At 41.9% G+C, this 19,944-nt stretch overlaps 2 protein-coding genes across 3 annotated transcripts in view; one reads left to right on the top strand and one right to left on the bottom strand.

Annotated features, from left to right (window-relative positions):
* Positions 1 to 19,944, top strand: part of zgc:92140 (uncharacterized protein LOC447854 homolog) — a 670,238-nt gene that overhangs the window by 245,456 nt on the left and 404,838 nt on the right. The window lies entirely within an intron of this gene.
* Positions 2,252 to 19,944, bottom strand: part of ssbp4 (single stranded DNA binding protein 4) — a 121,715-nt gene continuing 104,022 nt past the window's right edge. Inside the window, exons 6-17 of one of the 2 annotated variants that reach the window (XM_049587241.1) lie at positions 18,360 to 18,443; positions 14,130 to 14,256; positions 13,904 to 13,971; positions 12,598 to 12,662; positions 10,328 to 10,373; positions 10,190 to 10,225; positions 9,998 to 10,052; positions 8,486 to 8,556; positions 8,319 to 8,397; positions 7,879 to 7,907; positions 7,688 to 7,789; positions 2,252 to 5,441 (exon numbers count right to left, since the gene is read on the bottom strand). In XM_049587241.1, coding sequence (XP_049443198.1) covers positions 5,412 to 5,441; positions 7,688 to 7,789; positions 7,879 to 7,907; positions 8,319 to 8,397; positions 8,486 to 8,556; positions 9,998 to 10,052; positions 10,190 to 10,225; positions 10,328 to 10,373; positions 12,598 to 12,662; positions 13,904 to 13,971; positions 14,130 to 14,256; positions 18,360 to 18,443 — 792 coding nt within the window. In that variant the 3' untranslated portion in view covers positions 2,252 to 5,411. The remainder of the gene's footprint in view (positions 5,442 to 7,687; positions 7,790 to 7,878; positions 7,908 to 8,318; positions 8,398 to 8,485; positions 8,557 to 9,997; positions 10,053 to 10,189; positions 10,226 to 10,327; positions 10,374 to 12,597; positions 12,663 to 13,903; positions 13,972 to 14,129; positions 14,257 to 18,359; positions 18,444 to 19,944) is intronic. The other variant, XM_049587240.1, reaches the window with a different exon arrangement.

Raw genomic sequence — 19,944 nt, 5'->3', positions numbered from 1 at the left:
TAATAGCCTGGGCTATTAATTGTTCAAATCACTGAACTCAGCAGGTCTATATTTGAGACAGGGGTCTATATGGGACAATTCCTTTCACACAAAACAGCTGCTTGGCAAAGATGGGAATACAGTGAAACTGTTTATTCATTACTTTTCTAAAACAATTTAAGCACCAAATAACATCAGTTTTGAGCTCTGAGAAACTGCATCAGAGAGAGAGAAAGTTATGACATTTGTTTTACGATGCCCGAGTATTACAACCCCTGGCATACAGACACAACACCACTTTATCCTGTTAAAACAATACTTGTAACTTGGATTGATATTCATGAAAAACCTTTTGATTCCTTTGATGTAATATGAAGGAATATGAACAACTTACCAGGTAATGGAGGAATAGACACACATTCTGACTAAATGACGACTTCAGAGGTGGGGAGTCACCGCTTTTTTTCATCTCTTGTTTACCAGGCTGGTAAATCTAAATGAATTACTGTCATCTTTGGTGCTCACACTGTAATTTCAGTAAAATGAACTGAATGATTGGATTGTGGAGAATCTGACCAAGCTAACAATGTGTAGCATGTCCATATTGACAAAAGCTGAAACATTTATGTTTGTATGTGAGATCTAAGCAGCTAACTAATGTAAGCTCAAGTGAGTAGCAAACAACCTGGTTTATACATACAAATAACTTCTGTAAAAATGATCTTGCTTAGTAACCAGACCAGGCGTTTGATTGAGACAGGTGTTTATTTGTCAAAATCTTTAGCCACACTGGGCTAGTAAAAGGAACTGGGCATTTAATTAAAGTTTTACGGTATTTGGAGCTGTGATAAGCTGTTTTCAAATTCAGAACTGGTGGTTGAATTATGGAGTGTTGGTTTAGCCCAAACCCAAACTGGTGAACTTAGTTTTAGATGGCCTAAATTCTATGTCAATAACACATCTTATTTGAAAGGTGTGTGCACACCTAAGGCCAAAATACCAATGCATAATATAAAGTGGTGAAAAGTTACACATTAAACCAGGGAACTCCATTTCTTCCCAACCATTAAGATGCAGGAAGTCCTTTTGAGTTAACCCTTTCCTTCCATATATCTTTGCTAGAACATGTGGTCCAAGGTATCATGCAGGTTTATTAAATCAGAGGGTCTTAAGTGCTATATCATAGGCAACTGGACTTACTTGAGATTTTTGAAGACGTACATAGGGGCTTCTTCAGTTCAGAACTCTTTGATGAGAAGTAAAACATCTTCAGGAAACTCAAGGAAGTCCAGTTGCCTTCGATGTAGCACTTAAAATTACCATGACCTGGATGACTGAGAATCTTCACTGACATAAACCAGAGGGCAGAATTGAGTTGAAAAGTAATTATAATAGTTTATAGGCAATAATATAGTCTACTAAGTTGTTTAACTTTTTGATCAGGGTATTTTTCAAAGATTAACATAATTTACAGAAAAAAATGCTGAGGTGCTAGGCAGTAATTTTAATTAATACCCCCCAATATTTAAAATGCACCCCCCCCCCCCCCCCCCCCCCCAAAAAAATAATTGCTATGGTATGCTATGCTAGGACAGACATCCATGCACTGCTGTCTAAAATAATCCTTAACAAATGTAATCATAATCATAAATAAACTTAACAAATGATCATTATTATTACTACTGGTTCTAGTATAACAGTGTGCTGCAGTTCTGTGTGTGGTTTGTCTGAGTAGTATTGCTGTGCCCCAGTGACTGCTGTGGGTAGATACAATCAGTGTCAAACACTGCTCTGTCTCTATTTTATTACTTTCAAATATATTAAAAAGTGAAAAACTAGAAGGTAATATGAGTGTGGGTGATTTCACTGCCGCTTGTTGTAGTTTTTGTAAAGTGTTTGTCATAAAAAAGCCAAAAAAAAATCATAAAAGTCATAGTATGCTATGGCATAAAAAGTCATTAAAAATTACTTTTTTTAAATCAATCATATGCTGGCTCCCTACAATGGCACTCATTTATCAAAACTGCAAGAACCCCTGATCGCAGATTTTTATTTAAAAATGCTCTGAAATGGTGAGTTTAGCTGTTAAGTTTCTAAAAATTTCCTCCCAGACTCCGCTCGAGGATTGGGTCATAGAGGGTTAGATTAGGTATAGATCCTACACTGTATATATATATAACATCTCTTTATGTGCTGCATTAGATGATGGCTGAAAGCTATAATGAGAGCTCAGAGGAAGAGATTCAAACACCGAGGAAAAATCAAATGACATTTATTATTGATGCATTGTTTCTTTTTTGATAAGCAAATTATCTGTTTTTCTTTCAGTCTAAAGAAACTTTACAATATAAAGAAACATACAAAGAACATCTTTATTACCTACACAAGACACCTAAGTCCCTAAGACAAGATTCTGAACTATCCTACCATGAAAATACAAAGCAAACCCAAGAGACAGACTGCTTCATATTGAATACTGCCGTGTCATCAGAAAGGACCATGAATGGTACAGGAGAATCATTTATATCCCCTTCCCTTGAATCCCCCACCCCTCCCCGACTCGACATAACCACCCCACCCGACCCGACCAGCAAATCTTCCTAATGGTACAGTATTATACATCACAATAGAAGTACAGAGATGGCCAACGATCGATATACACAGAGGACTGAGAGAGGATCAGTGAGAGAGCTTCGATCTATACAACGCTATAACAGAAGCGAATAGCAAAGGACACAGTTACTTTTTGATCTATTCTTAATTTAAAATGAGGTTTCTCTTAAGTATTTTTACCTTTTTAAAAGTTTTCTTAAATTGATAAAAATCCTTCATATTAAAAACTGCAATAAGAGGTCACATGTTTCCTGTGTGAGAAGATGCCCTTTGGAACAACGATTCAAATCCAATAGTAACATTTAACTGAAACATAAGGAGACAAGGGCAGAGTGAGGACGCTACAGCTTGTTTGCTTCTCTCTGTCCTGTCCTCTCTCTGTCCTATCCTCCCCACCATACAAGCGTACAGTCTGCATTTATTGTGTTACTGTATTCTATACACTTTTATGGAAATTTAGCCACACGAGCCAAATCGTCAGCGCATCCGCTCTCTATGAAAAACATGGACAGTTTTATTTATAATTTACTTTCAGCTGTATTCATTGGTAGTGACTGACATATCAAAACATGTCAATGATATCAAAATGCATTATACAGTATTTACAAAAAAGGAAATTAAAGAGAAGGGAGAAGGGAGAGTTTTGGTGGGGGTGAGGGGACGGGGTTGGAGGAAAGAAGGGAGGTGTGTGTCACTACGTCGAAGGAACACTGGAGAAAGTGTTTCCCAGGCCGTCGATAGCCAAATCCTGGAGATGTCCCCGTTGAACTCTGGGTACAATCTGTTCACATTGATATCAGAAAATTGATAAGTACGTCACCATCACCCGTGGAGGCTACAATGGTTGTTTAGTTACTGTTGGTTTGAGCACAGCCATGACGTTAAGTGCTGCAGTGTGATGCCATGAGAGATAATTTATCTCTTTGAAACAGTGACAGAGAGTTGATCAGGCCAAGAGTACATAACATACAGAAATTAAATAGCCTAATATGTAATTATGCTTTTCTTTGTGTGCAGATTCTATGGGCGTTCATTTTCTCAGTTGAATACATTTAAAATAAAAACAATCTGCTGAAAACAATCCACAAAAAAATGGAAATATATCCATTACAAAAGTATCCCATTATTGTTCCTCTTCTTTAGACCGACGTGGCTGCATGGTCTGTTAACCCCAAGGTGCATCACTCTGCTCCCATCATCAGCTTCCCCAATCCATTATCCCGCACGTGTGACGGGACTCGCTGAGGGAACTTTTCGAAGGGAGCTCCGAGGAGACAGTTATTAAGCCCGTCCTGTCTGGGTTAAGAAACTGGATCATACAGGATCTGTGAGTTCACCCCAAACTTCAAGCAAGAAACCAGGCTTCACGAGTGTGTCTGAGGTCCCACGACATCTCCCAGTCCAAAAAGAGGAGACACTGGCGAGAGACCAGAATGAATCCTGGGAGGAAAACAGTGCCACTTGGAGTCCACAGTGAGGTTGAAATCAAACGAAGCAATGGAGGGGAAGGAACCACGTTTTAGGATTCACAGACAACTTGTAAATAACAAATAATAAAAACAACCACAATGCAAGCTAAATATGTCTTATTTACAGACAAGACCAAATTCCGCAGAGGAGACACTCTCTCACTCTGTCCGTTACTGAATGAGAACTGGCACCTGTCCCGACAATCATGGCAGGATTCCATCAGAGCCGTTCTCGTGCAGTAAAAACATAGAAACCTGTGAGAAGGGGTGCTTATTAAGACAAGATAGCTAGACACACGATTGAGGTGCACCAGCAGACACTTTGTACCAGATAACAGCTCTGAGAAAGCTTCTGTTTTAACTGTACGGGTAGTTTCAGCCACCTCGGCACAAACTACTTCATCTGGTGAAGACAGACGGTTACGTCCACTCTGACTTTGAACGTGTATGCAAACGGTGCTACAAACATTTAGATGGCAAAGACTCAAGCTACAATTTCAGAAGAAGTTTTAAAGGAGAGGTATGTGAAGTGACCGTGACAGAAAAAAACAAGACAAAACATCAAATAACCTAAAATCATGTAAACAGAAAATCATTGTGCATTTTTTTCTCGAGTGTGTGCTTATTCTGTCATTGTTGATGCTGCTGCTGAGATAAAATGTGCCCTTTACAGGAAATCAAAACTACATTAGTAGAATAATATCAATTATGAAAATTATAACAATAATATTACCATCAACAACAAAAAAATACAAACATTTAATGAAAACCATTCTTTGCCCTAAAATAACATTATCAGTCCATCTTTTTTTTTCTTTTTTGTTTTTTGAATCATTCCTGACACAGGAGTTTTTGAATGAGGGTTTTCGGCTCCTGTCAGTCAACAACTGCGTGCCCTCATAAGTTATGATCAGCGTGATATAATGGAGTGGTGGTGGATGCAGCGGGGCATCTTGTTTGGGCTTGGATGCCGCCCACGAGGGCAGGTTTTGGGTTTGGGAGAGACAGGCTTGGAGCAGTTTCGGGCTCTTACTGTCCTAAGGTCCGTGTCGAGGCCCTGGCAGGCGAGGAGAAGCGGAGACCCTTCCTGTTGCTTGCAGGCTTTTTCATGTTCTTAAACCCATTTTACAGGCGTTGGGATGGGGGGCCTTTAGGGGAGTCCTGCTTTCCAGGTGCATCCCCAGGGGCTGTGTGGCACAGCACACCGTCCACGAGGAGGAGGTAGGAAGGAAGGAAGGTAGGGAGGGAGGAGGGTAATGCAAGACGCACCAGGGTGGATGGGAAAAGGAGATCGGGGTAAGGGGAGATGAAAAAGGAAATAAAATAAAATAAAAGATAAAATAAAAAAAATCACACACTCATCGTCATGTTGGGTGAATACTGTAAAGAGAGAAAAAAGAGAGGGAGGGGAGAAAAGATAAGCCAAAAACTATATTAAACTTATTGTTCTACCCATCTCAAGATGAAAGCAATACAGCTAACTAAACTAAACGCCATGTCCAGGACACCAGCCTCTTGCAGACGTTACACATGACCATTAACCCTCTCTATTTCACTTTCTATGTCAGTTAACCAGCAGCAAGCAAAGCAGAGTCCAGCCCAAGGAGAAAATGTTAGGGAATTTCAGAACGCAGTGAAGATACTGCAGCAAAATGTAGTTGTCAGTCTCACATTAAATCACTCTATGACAATCTCTCCATGCATCAGAGAAAGCATATGAAGTGGGTCATTTCCATGCTGCATGCTGTGTTTTGGTGAAGCTGGGAAAACTGAGTACAACATAGAGGACTGATTGTCTGCTTCAGCCATGTGGACTGGTTTCAAGGTCACAGTAGAGAAGGGGCCGGTTTCACAAACATATTTTAGACCACTGGTTCTAAAACTTTTAACACTGTGTACCACCAAATACCAAATATTAAGCTCTTCGAGGCTTTCCCTGTTCAGCTACGGCAGGTTTATTCCTAATCAGAAAATAATTTATTGTTGAATGCAGTCAGCCACAGCCATGTTGTACCAAGAGTGCAAGGGCCAGCCCCTCATTGGGTGCTGCATCTGGAGCCAGTAGCACTTTGCTTGGTTGACTGTCATCCACTTCACTTTCAGCTGGTCTGCTCCAAACATTCTCGTCCTGATCCTCATTTCTCTTCCTAATAGTTCCCGTTTGGAGCCATGATTGCAGTTTTTTAACCATTTATTTTACCTCCGCCAACTATCTTGCCATCACAGTTAAGATCGTAACTAATCATCGACGTATGTGCGCTACGTACATGAATGTGACGATGGTTTGAGAACCAGTGATCTAAGCTCTACACAGAGTCTATTTTGTGAAACCAGTCCCAGGTCACGTTGGACAAACAGCACACGGCATTTCAATTTCTTGCTCTGTAATTAAGTACCAGACCAGATGGAGCAATCACGACTGTATCATACTTATTATTTTTTTATGACTGGCCAAATCAAAATGTGATCCTGCCGTTTGATACCAGTTCAGATCTGTGCAGATGTGACTGTAATCTGAAGTAAGTGATTCAAATATGTGATACTAGGTCTTATGACGATTTAATAGGATTTTATATAATCTTCTTTGTTTGTTCCCAGCTTAGAGGGACAGTTCACCTCAAAATCAAAAATAATTTTTTCCTCTTACCTGTAGAACTGTTTATTAATCTAGGTGTGGGTTTCAGAGTGATGGAGATATGGTCTGTAGTGATGTCTGCCTTCTCTTGAATATAATGCAACTAGATGGCATTCGGCTTGTGGTGCTCAATGGAAACAGATTTCGCGAATAAACAGTGACGTAAGCTACCGGATTCTACTTCTACTTCACTTCCGCTCCACGAGTCCACAGTCAAATCAACGCTGATATGAGAGTGATGAGAGCTCCCGCAATAGCCAAGAAGTTCCCAAGGAATCTCTCCATCTCGTCGTAGTCATGGATTTGCTGGTAGTTGTTGTGGACATGAGACGCTCTCAATGACGTCATCTCACGGTGCCCTCTTCTTCTACTGGTGTTCTTTTGCATTTTTATTTTTATTTTTCACAAGAAGCACCACCTACTGCTCGACCTGCTGACTCCCAATACTCGCAAAACAATAATGAATGGAAACGTGCATAAATTCGAATTTTCTTTTGCACATTTTCACAAAATTCACTTAAAATTTGCGATACATTTGGAGATCCGGATCCAGTTACAGTGAGATGTTAACATTAAGGGTGTCCTCTTTGGCTGAGCCGTAACTTTAGCTGACTGAGCTACCACTAACTGCATGCTTCCTTCTGAGTGGTGATACAGTTGGCAGGTGCAGTTGGTAGAAAGAAAGTAGCACCTACATGAAACTGCTCACACCAAGGTCTGTGGATTATCTTGAGTAAGTGGGTCATGATTTTTAGAAAGTTTTAAAATTTATTTTTTGACGCTCTGAGCACCACAAGCTGAGTGCCATCTAGTTCCATTACATTCAAGAGAAGGCAGACATCTGCACAGCTGATATCTCAAATCACTCGGCAACTCACAGCAAAACACTCTAGACTGATAAACAGCACTACAGGTGAGGGGGAAATATGTGTTTTTGATTTTGGTGTGAACTGTCACTTTAAGAGGTTATGTCGTCTCCTTTGGTACTCACACTTTCACTTTGGAATGGGTTTAAAAAGTTGCCTGCCATCTCGCCGTCGTCTCGCGGAGTGCCGGGAGGATTGTTCATGCCTGCCATGTTGTTGGGAGAATTCTACAACGTAGGTTAAAAACAGAAGCAGTGAGATTACAGACACACAAACAGACAGACAGATAGACAGACAGAGTGGCAGTCAGCCTTACCTTTGGCAACCCATCCATGTCACCAGAGCCTGTGATCAGAAATGGAAAAAGGAGAATCACCGTGAGGTAACCGTCAACTGATCCTCAGTGTTCCTGCTACTAATTCAACATGAGTTCAGGATATCCAGTGCAAATAGGAACAACCTACCCTCTCACAGGTAATGGCCTTTAATTAAGCTATTTGTTTCAGATACAGATGAGCACCAACTCACTGGCTCCACTGATCACGTCTCACCCATCTGCAGGATCAATTGGCCTACTCACTGCCCCACTAATCTGTTTTAGCTTTGATCAATAAGAAGACGAGGGAGAGCACTTCCTCTAGCAGCCATAGGAGGGCAGAGTCTCACTTCTAAAGGCCTTTGTTCTTGGAGAGTAACAGGTTTCACTGAACATACTCTGGAGCGAGTACACACTGTGCACCACCTTTGAATACTCACCTAGTGATCCGTTCATATGATGCTGCTCCATGGCACCCATTCCACCCATGGGCCCGTCAGGACCCGGTCCCATTGGGAACTAAAAAGGAAAAACATGTACTAAGGTCATTTATCTTATTTTTTCTTTCTGTTTTAATTAACTGTACTCAAAACTGAGCATTTCTTACATTAGGTCTGTTTCCACCCGGGCCGATGGGGTTCATCATCGTGTAGATGTTTTCACTCGAGTTTGTCGAATCTGTGAACAAAGAGCAGTTTCAAATCAGAATACTGTAAAGCAGTTTGTGCCTCCTAGACTCGTAGAAATACTTGCATATGAGCCACCTGCACTGTTGTCTGTTTTCACATCCAATTGTTCTAAAAATTGTCAAAAATAAGGTGGGTTCGGGGCCTGGGATGGGGTAATGAATGGAAAATAACGAGCTTCGCTGCACAGAAATGACACGAGTGGCACTGTTTCTCACTGTACTTGACACTGTTTCAGTTTAATTCTGCCATTTGTACAACACACCCAGCTACCGCCCAGACATGTGCTTATTTCTGCTGTACAGGACAAAGACCACCAGTGTGTTACTTTAAGCGCCAGTACATAATGTCACTGAATCTGTCCGTCAATCAGTCTAAACACTGCTGCCTGCGATGTACGAACAAAGAAACACATTATGTCTTATTGCTACAATCAGGAGATTAGTTATTATATGGACGCCGTGGCAACTTAGCAACAACCAGTACATGCTGTGTCGCTCCTTGTGTGTGTGTCTGTGTGTCCTGAAAAGATTCAGAAGGATGAGGTGACCTTGATCTGACATTGCAGGCAGAAAGTTGTGAGTGGATGACTGAGAAAAGCAGGAAAAAAAAAAAAAAATATGAATAACAGATTGAAAGACAGGGGAGGAGATGGATACAGTATGTGCAAAGTGGTGGCGAGATCTTGCCTGTTAGTGTCCCTGAATCTAGCTTGCGTTGTCGTGACTGGAGGAGGGGGGCAATACTGAGTGGGAGGTGTGCATTTTTGTGGGAGGTTTGTGTGTAAGTGTGTGTGCGCTCAGACTTGGCGACCGCAGTGGAAATATGTTTCCCCTCCCGGTGTACGTGTGAGGAGGAGCATTTTGTGCAAAAGGTTGCCCCGGCAACGTATCACAATAGAGGTACGTATATAAATAATAAATAGTGGACACAAAAAGAAGCTCTCCACAGGCCAACAGAAACAGAACATCCACAGGATATCAGCCCACAGTGTTTTGTTCTCAGCTAATCCTCCGCAGAGACGCTAGATTGATGGGTCAAAGCTGAGATGGATCATTCCTTTGATTGTAGACTGACATGCCTCTGTTTCCATTTTATACAACTGTCTTCACAATGAGAAAACACAGCTTACACGCTTAAATATTTTCCACAACATGCCTTAACTGGCAACAAATGTGATTAACAACTAGAATCTTTGCACACGTCACATATATCCACATTTGAGTGCCATATTTTCACATGTTTAACACGTATAAAATAACTTCTAAAGACTCAATTCCTTAAGTATTTAGAGTGCCATCACTGCCTGTCTCTCCCTAAGAGAGACGTGTACCTGACAGAGAACAGGTTTGATGTTTCTTAGACTGAGCCCTTGTTCAGTGAACGCCAGATAAAAGTAGAAATCAGAAGGGAAACTGAAGTGTATAACTCACCTCCGGGGCTAGGCATGATGGGAGTTCCTGGTGGGCCGCCTCCCCCTGGAGGGCCCTGAGGGGCGAAGAAACGAGAGAGAAAGAGAAATGAGCGCTGAGTGCGTCTGGATGGCAGCGTGCCTGTTAGATATCACCGCACGACAGGTAATTTATGGCCCGTGGTCGAACACGAGTCCATGACGGGACACTTACCACATAGTTGCCTGGAGATGAAGATGAATAAGCTATCTGTGGAGAGAAGAGGCCCGAGGTGAAACAAAACATGAGACACAGCTATTGTAAACACACTCAGTCATGTAGGAGATGAAGATGTAAGAGAGTGTGACTCACCGAGTTGGTGTTGGGGTTTGGCCATGGACCTCTTCCACCAGGACCCCTGGAGAAGCAAACAGAGAAGAAGGAGAAGACATTTAATAGAGGAAAATAGATTTCTGGCAAACAACAAAGTTGCACGCCTCGCTGGAGATGTTTGTCACAACACATGTCAGATGTAATGATTTCTAATTAGTAATTTCTTGTGCATCAATACAGTCTATTAGCTGATATGCACTATAATCTAGAACTCGTGGCAACATGGGTGAATTGAACATATCACTTTAAAGGGGAACTATGCCTGCCCATTTTCAAAATTCATACATGTAATTCCTTTGGTCTAAGACAATTAAAAAATATTTGTAAACTCTCTAGAGGGCTAAAGCTCAGATTTGTGATGTCATCAGGAATAAAGTCTGGAGCTGCTCCAAAGATAATGAATTGGGAAAGATGTTATAGATGACACTGAGAGCACCCAGGGGAATGTTCTGAGTATATGGGTACATTTTCTGTTTCCGAGCTGAAAACTACAGAAGAATAAAGTTCATTTGAGTATAAAAAAAGAAAACTAAAGTCCCATTTCCACCGAGCAGTTCAGTTCAGTTCGGTTCAGTTTTTGGTCCCCCCTCTGTTGGGGTACCTAGCACACAGATCAGGCACTAAAAGGTGGAGCTGTGAACACTGCAGTCTGTTGATTGGTCAATAGAGGACGGTCACTCTGCTCAGGGCTGAGTTGTGGCTGGTTTGAAGCTCATGTAACCACCGTTCATACTGTGGAGAGTTTTATTAGTAAACTGTAACTATAAAATGAAAGGATGTTTTGCTGCCTCTCACAGCAGCTGGAGTCTGAGAAAAAAATAATTTCATTCACTGGGCCGACTGCTGGTGTGCCGACGTGAATCAATCAGCACACCTTAAGTTTCACTGTGACAACTTTGACCATTACTTTAGTTTTTAAATGACATACACTTTTATATATATTAATTTCGGCCAGGTTATGTAAACAGCATACATTCTAATCCCCACTTGGAGAAAAGAAAGCATCGTGGAGCGTCGTTCCTGTGGGTTATGGCAGAGAGAGACTCTCACTGCAGCCTGTTTTATTTTGTTCTGAAAATGTCGACGTGCAGCCTCTTATCGGACGATAAACGAGGTGCAGACTGATGATGAGGAAATACAGTGAGAGCTGGATGGAGCAGTAAGTGACAACAATCCCACCCACATTTAAGTGTACTGTTTGTGGTGAAAATACTAGGGTCTAGGTACCATGTCTGAAGGGTTACTGTTTTTAATTTTCTTATTATTTTTTTATATACTTTATTAATCACTGAGGGGAAATTCTGTTTCATTCTGTTGTCAATTACACTCAGGTCCGAACACACACACATGCACAAACAGGACCCATACACGCACTAAGTGGAGAGATGTTAGAGTGGGGCTGCCTATGACAGGCACTCCGAGCAGTGGGGGGGGTTCGGTGCCTTGCTCAAGGGCACCTCGGCAGTGCCCAAAGGTTCCAAAGGTACCATACCAAAAGTGTTTGGTGGAAACGGGGCTATACAATCTGTGGGCTCACAAAATCCATTCATAGTCTGTTGAGTAGCTCCAGACTTTATACCCCATGACATCACAAGTTTGAGACTTACTTCTCTGGTTTCTGGCTTTGAGAGAGAGAGGATCATGTTCACAGATACTGATTGAACTTCTCCCATTGAAATAACACATTGGAATTCTTAGTTTAGGTGGTGTTCCTCTTTAAACGGTAACTGGTGTTTTTCAACCTGGAGTAATTTCATCATTGTAAACACACGTCATTCAAAGTCAACAGAAACAAAATAAAACTCACAAAAGACATCTTGGTTCATCTTTCCACTGTTCCAACAATCACCAACTCTGGTTTGGTTGAAATAAATGCTAAATTCACAGAGTCAGATGTTTAAATATGCTGACTCATTACAGGCTAAAATTACTGTTTATCTAAATGGAGTCTGGTGGTTTTGGAGATAGTGATTCCAGGGCTGTTTCTAGTTAAACAAAAAGGATCTTATAATGCTGTCAGACACTTATAATAACAATCTGAGCCTGGTGGACGTACATACAATGCAAGTGGTTGCATTATATACTGTATCGCCCTCTTGTTCAGTACTGGACCAGTTTGTTGTCTCCATTAGTCACATGCTCACAAAAACACTGCATAATAGCATCCGAGTTAAAAACTACTGAAGTTACTCTTTAACTATAGAAGATAAGATATAGAAGACAAACATTCAAAAACTTAATATACTAACATGTTCATGCCTGGCATCCCTGGCCCCATCGAGTTTGGAGGAGGCCTCATCCCGCCGCCGTAGTTCTGCACAAAGAGAGGAGCACACAGTCAGCACGGCGTCTCACACCTGCTCCGTCTAAAGGTTTGAATCTTAATGAAGGTCAGCGACCATCATGTCTCCCCCTAACTAGTGTTTAATTATGTGATGTATGGGCTGTGTGTGAAAGCGGACAGCTGTGTGTGAGTGTGTTTGTGTACGTCTGTATGTTGTGTGTCTCCGTGTATGCGCCTCTATGTGTCCACGCTCCCCTCTGTGTGTTTGCGTGTATGTTTTCATGGCTGCCCAGCAGGCGGGTTTGGCTGGCACTACACGTGCGTACTTGTGTATATGCGTGTGTGTTTGAGTGTGTGTGTGTGTGTGAGACAGACATAGAGAGAGAGAGTAGGGGGGCAGGCCAGAGAGCAGCTCCACTCAGAGGAAGAGTTTTGTTCAGCAGACGATTACACTTGTCGAGCAGATGCCACACCAGCTGCTGGTACGCTCACTGCCAAAGTCACCGAGCCAGGGTGGCACAGAGAGGGGCCGAGGGCCACGGGGAGAGTGTGTGTCTGTCTGTCTGTGTGTGTGTGTGTGTGTGTGTGTGTGTGTGTGTGTGTGTGTGTGTGTCTTTGTGTGAGGTGATGTTGGAGCAGGAGCTGGTTGGGTGCAGAATGAAGCAGCTGTCTGGTAACGGTAATTCAAAAGGACACTGTTGTTTAAGCATCTTATGTATTACACTGAGTCACATTGACTGAAATTAAAGCGATAAAAGGAAAACCAACAGCGCCAAAACTGGCACCATTTTTGGTCAAAATGTGTTGGTGGTGGCTTGCTCAGGGCAGTCTGAGTATTCCGCCTCTGTTTGTCTCTCTAGGTGGGAGTCGACAAGTATGATTTAACATGTAGAACTGGAGCTGGCAGTGGGTGAGCTCTGGTTCGAGCCAAGCTAATCATCAGAGCGCTCCTGACATTTAAAGGCAAAGTTAAGAGGCTGGCAGAGCCTAAATTTCTCTTCAGCAGAGAAGAAGTTTTATCTGCGTGCAGTTTATAGGCTGCTGGTTTGACATTATGGCCGTTTTTATAGTGGCCCTTAATGAAGGGCGACCAAACATTTGTGGGTTTGTTCATAAACTGCGAGTCCAAGCACCAAATCTGGCTGTGTGGCAGCTGCAGAGTGGGAGTGCAGTGGGCTGGTAGCGCTGAAGGATACCATCCACATTCATGACTTTATAAACACGGTCCTTTTGTGCTTCATTCTGTATGAGTGTGTGAGTAATATCACTACCTGTGGGCCCATGCCTCCCATGCCTCGAGGCGGATTCATTCTCATTGGACCTCCCATGTTTGGATGTCCTGTGGTGAGACACAGAGAGCGCAGCTTGTTAGAACGGCAGCACAGTTTGGATCAATGATAATTCCGTAAATGAGGAGAAAGTGTTCTCGTTCAGAAGCCAATATGAGATTACACCGCAATGTGTGAGAGTGAAATAACACCACATGTTTGTCGATACCTTGAGGTCTGGTGGGGTCCAGGCTGTTTGGTAGGAGAGGCTGTGACCCGGGGATGCTCCCAGGAGGCTGATTTGGCATACGGAGGGCGGGCCTTGGGCCACCTGGGTACCGTGGAGACATGAATGGCTGCGGGAAGGACACGAGAAGGACGATTATTATTGTATTTCAGGATGATCATGAGCAGAAACTGTGTTAGAATTCCTGATAGATGGGCCTTGAAATATCACAAATAAGTTTGTCCATGACCTTGTTTTACTCAAGTACAGTTCCAACACTCTAACATGGAGTGCAGGGCTGCAACTAATGATTACTTTCATGATCGACTGATCTGCCCATTATTTCCTCCATTAAGTGTTTTGTCAATAAAATGCCAGAAAACAGAATTATGCTCTGTGTAATTTCCCAGAGCCCAGGGTCTTGTCTTTAAATGGTATGTTTCATTCGACCAACAATCCAGGAATCCAAAGCTATTCAGTTTATTATGTATGACAAAGAAAAACACACTAAAACAATTAGCCATTCATTTTCTGTTAGTCAACTAATTGATTAATCAACTGATGGCCTTTGTCCACATCATATTTTTTCTGAGCACCTGCATCATGTTTCAATTGTTCCCAAAAAGAGAACAGAGTACGTGGCCAGGTGGGGATGCTGGATGCTGCTGGTAAGCGATGTGCTGTTATCACCAAATGCGTTTTAAGCTTGTTGTTAACTGCGTAGTCAACCCTCTGTTGACGTAGCGTTACATCAGCTACCTAATGTTAAGATATTCTTGTAATAAAAGTAAAACCCTAGAGTAGTGCATCGTTAAAAAGAACACTGAGGGAGGTTTTTCTACGGAGCGCTGGGATGAAGCACCCTACAACCTCTTTTCTGCCAAAGAAAAACACGATGTGGATACATGCCCTAATCGTTGCAGCTCTAACTGAGTGCACATTTCATTGATTAGTCTTAAGTTTATTGTCTAATTTATGAAGACCGCATCTTAAAACTACGAGTTCAATATCTTACTCTGTATTTTCTCAACATCATGTGCAATATTACTTTCCAGTATCATGATCACTTGTCAATTTAGTGCAAAATTATTTTTCTCAAATCATGTCCAATACTACTTCTCTTTGTTATATAATACACAATACAACATTGACTATCAGGCGCAATCTGCTTTTTTTTTCACCAGTTTAGTTCATCTTTAGTAACTGTTGTACTTACTTCTATTGCTACTGTAGTGGGCACTGGTTTTGCTTTTGCTCCTTGAATAAACCTCTTATCTTGTATATTTTGACCAATATTTAATACTCTGTTGTTCTAAAACTGTGCCCAGTGAGTTACCCTGACCAGGGAACACACCGGTTATTCCGGTTGTTACTTGTTATGAATGATAAATTGTGGTTGCTGTACTTAGTGTTACTGTAATTTGAAGCATTCTCTGGCACAAGCATTTCCCTCAGGATAAATAAAGTTCTATTGAATTGAACTGAATTGAATAACAGAAATGATAAAGTCAGAATTTTCTCTGAAGAGAGTGAATTATGAAGAAGCAATCAAGATAATATACCACAACATTTCCTGATCTCAAGTGAAAAATATTAAATCAAATTAGGGTCAGATACTCATAGTTATATTGACAGTATCTATTTATCGAAACGAGTGTAAAATGAATGCAGCAGAAGTAAACAGACAGATTTCTAGGGACGTGAACAGAGATGAAACAATGCGTGAATTACAAACAAACCACTGCGGTGTACATGTCACAGCGTGCTGCTGTCATTATCAGCTCAGCGGATGTCAAATTCAACCTTAAAAACTGCACATAGGTAAGGTAAAACTTTAAATCGTTAAACCGTGCATCACCGATCACCCTGAGCGCACACACGTGAGCGCGGAGCACAGAGAAGCAGTCAGAGCTACAGGCTACAGTGAGGCTAAAAACAAAGTTCATATGACGTTTTTCGAAACAACTTTTTATGTCGGGGCTTCAGGACACTTGGATCACTATGGATGAGCGTGGTGGAGATATTTTGTGGTTTCAATTTTGTGTTCTTGGACGTTAGTCTGGGGCGCCGTCAGCCATTAGGTGTGCTAGCCGCTCCCCCCGCCGATCTCTGCAAGGGATGTGAGGACTCTAAAACTTAACCTGAGCCTTCCTCAGCATGAGGGTGAGTAGATAATGGCTGCATTTTCATTTTTGGGTGCACTATCCCTTTAATGTCCATGAGGGGCAGTTAGGGATACAGACAGAGGTCATTAGTTTAACAAAACAGAAAGAATCCAGTATCACGCACTGTCAGGGGTAAATCATGGACATAAGTGGTCACTGCTGGTTAAGATAAGCGATAGGAGGCGGGACAAAGTACGACCTGTAACGCTTAGTGCTACACTTAGGGACACAAAACCTCCGCCCTGATGGAAGCATCTGAAATTCAGCATGGAGGGAATGTTGAGAGTCTGAGCCTCAGAGGTGACCTTCTCTTCATACAGATGCTGTAGGTTATTAAAATGCATGCCTAAACCTCGGTCCACTGCCTAAGATGGACAAAAACTATGATCGTTTTTCATCTTTTTTATTTCTTTCTTTTTGCTTCTCTCTTCTTTTTGCTGTTGAATTTATTGAACTTTGATCTCTACATATTACTAATAACCCTAATATTATGATAATAATATCGTTACAATCAAATCCACTAAATTAAAGGTAACCCCCTTAGTATACCAGGGCAAATCTGCTCTTCAGAAGCAGAAATGTTTCCACATATTAGGGATAAGCTACCTCTGATGGCACATATCCCTTAATAACAGTGACACTTGTAGGTAGTGAAACAAGGCACAGCAAGGGTCAGTAAACTCTTTGTAACCAACCTGCCCAAATTCAGGTGTTATCTTTGCATGTCAGCAGGGGGAGCTATTGTGTTGAAGAATAATGCTCTGTAGTAGTTTTGTTACATTTACCAAGAGGGAGGGGCTTGTCGTTAAGTTTTGTAAAGTAAGACCTCAGGTGGTAAAATCCATTAGGATAAAGGTAAAGGAGGACAGATAAGAGAGAGGGAGAAAACATGCAGGAGGGATAGAAACTTGGACTGGAAGGACAATATGGGAGACAGAAGGAGGTGAAGCAGAAGAGAACAGGAACATGACATCGCTGGATGGGAGGATGAAGTCGTACGATTGTAAGAGGTGTTCTACATCTTAACGTTTGCCTGCATGTGTGCCAGACATTGTTCTCACCGTGTCTGTATCACCAAACACCGATGAAAATCCAGCCTGGATAGTGTGATTCATAACAGAAAGTGAAGACACCATCCACACAGATGTTTCAGCAGAGAGGGGACAAGAGCTGGCTGGCCGAGACACACACACACAGAGCCGGCGTGGTGAATAATGTAAAGCACCCCAGACAGATGGTTCTCAGAATTACCTATGAGAGGACGCTGCTGCAACTACAAATACCCACATCCAGCGAGCCATATTTCAGTGTCAGATGAAAAGAATTAATCCAACTACTATTGCATCGAGGGGAAACATGCTGATTTGAATGCCGATTGCGTGAGAGTTGTGTGTTTTGGTCACGGAGCATGAGCAGCAGAATAATGTTCATATCATCATTTTTTGCACAGAGATAAGCGCAGACAACACAAATACAACAGGAGACTGGCTTTCAATGGTAATTATGTACTGTATGTTTTGTGTGACAGTGTGTGTGTGTGTGTGTGTGTTTGGGGCAAGTGGAGGACAAATTATATAATCCCAGTTAGCCCTTGAGGCGAGGACTGACTTACTACTGTTTTCTTTTTAACCCTCCTCCCTCCTTCCTCCTCTCCTCTCCTCCTCTCCTTTGACCATGTTGTGATGGGTTTGTGCACGAAGAGCTGCACTGTGTCAGGCTGTGCTGCAATATTAATGGTCTATTGATGGACTATGGGATGGTGAGTGCCGGGCTGAGGGAGAGAGAAGGCCCTCCAGATGCACCTCCACTCCTTACAGCTGGGCCAACACAGCTAAATTATTCATCCAACCCACCATCGTGGATGCTGCCTGTCCTGTCTGCTCGCACAACAAGGGACCTCTGTGCTGTTTGTACACTGCTGTTGTTGTGTGAGCGGGTGAATGAATGAGTGAGTGAGTGAATGGGTGAACACGTGAGTGAGTGTGAGAAAGTGAAAGCAGGCTTAAAGAGGGGGAATCACAACACAGCAGCTGCAGCTATGAGAAGAGTGTTAATGTTTCCTTCTTACCTGTCCGTGAGGTCCCATCATGGGATTGCTGGGGTTGTGTGGGGGAGGCTGCGTGTGTGGGGAAGGCTGAGATCCTGGAGGACCCTGAGGGAGGAAAATCAAAAAGATGTCAATAAAGTGCTGCGATGATATGCATTCAAACCTGCTTAGGGGGGAAAAGAGATGTTGAACAAGCTTGCATTGCGTCCGGTTTCAGAGCGAACACTGAGGTTATTAAAAGAAAAGTCAATGTGAAACAACATTTCAAGGGTCAGTTCAAACAAATTCACTTTCCTTTGGTTAATTAAGCCATGTAGATGAATATCCTAGAATCAGGGTTTTATTCGCCCAGATTTAAAGATATCTGTCCGTAGATTTTTCTCACAGTCAATAACCGAAAAAGTATTAGGCTGAGGCCCCAGGCTCTATCCTATATCAACCAACTGATAACCCAGAATATCAACTATACCAAAGAAGGGAATAAATAAATTTATAATTGAATACATTATACTAAATTATATCCTTAATTATTTTACATTTTAATCATTTTTTTACACTATAATCCCTAATCATTAACAAGAAACAAGCAAAAACAAACAAATTACACTGCACAAACAGCAATTTCCCCTTCACCAGTTTTCACAACAGCTATTTCTTCAGTAAATGGTGGAGCTGTTTAGTCAAACTAGAGCTAAAAGGCCAGCTAATATTTGACTTATACATAAGGTGGCCAGAGACCCAACTCCAATGGGATGACGATGCTGCTCTTTATCAGCAAAAGGCGGATTTATACTTGTGCATCAGCTCTATGCAGACACACGTGGCCTGCGCTGTTGTGAGCAATTATACTTGTGCGTGGTGTGTCTGTGTCACTCTGCAATTACACCTCCAAACCAGTAGTCGGCGCTAGGGTTTCTGTGAAGTGCTGTAAAGTTGACTTGATACAAAACACACGGCTTAATATCAACCATTTCAAACACAAATCTGCTTCACTATAACTCGCAGCATTCAGAGATAAACACTCTTCCTGGACACATTTTCCCCACAACTACAACATGCTAATGTATTTAGCACAAGCCTATGACATTTTCCATTGTGTAAATTAGCTTAGCAGCTAGCAGACTTTTCCTCTTCTCATATAAACCCAGGGACAACAGCAACATCTAACAAAGGTAACGTTACAAAATTTGGCTCCATTACACAATGTTCACCGTCAAAACAACTGTCTTATAGACAAATTTGGCGAGCGATTTGTGTATGCCGCCATCTTGCGGCAGCGCCATTGCTGCGGTGACATGTGTCAGTCATCAATTCATTATGCTGTCAGTGTGAACCATATGACAGCATCATGAATAGCTGGATTGATGATGTTAGACAGTGGCCTCCGGTAACTGATGAAGGTATCTTAAATGAGTACCGATATTAATATAGAAATTAATCATTTGTTTGAGCGATAAGCAGGAAAGATTAGAGTAATAGGGACATAACAGACTGTATCATTAAACACTGTGTAATATAACATCAGCATACGTTACGTGTGCTGATGTTAGCAAGCTAGCAGCGTGACATTTAATTATTATGGACAGGCTACGTGACCATCACATCA

This window comes from Epinephelus fuscoguttatus, linkage group LG10 (assembly GCF_011397635.1).
Source record: "Epinephelus fuscoguttatus linkage group LG10, E.fuscoguttatus.final_Chr_v1".
Taxonomy (NCBI): domain Eukaryota; kingdom Metazoa; phylum Chordata; class Actinopteri; order Perciformes; family Serranidae; genus Epinephelus; species Epinephelus fuscoguttatus.
Note: the sequence above shows the minus strand (reverse complement) of the source record. Positions and strands in the feature narration are given on the sequence as shown.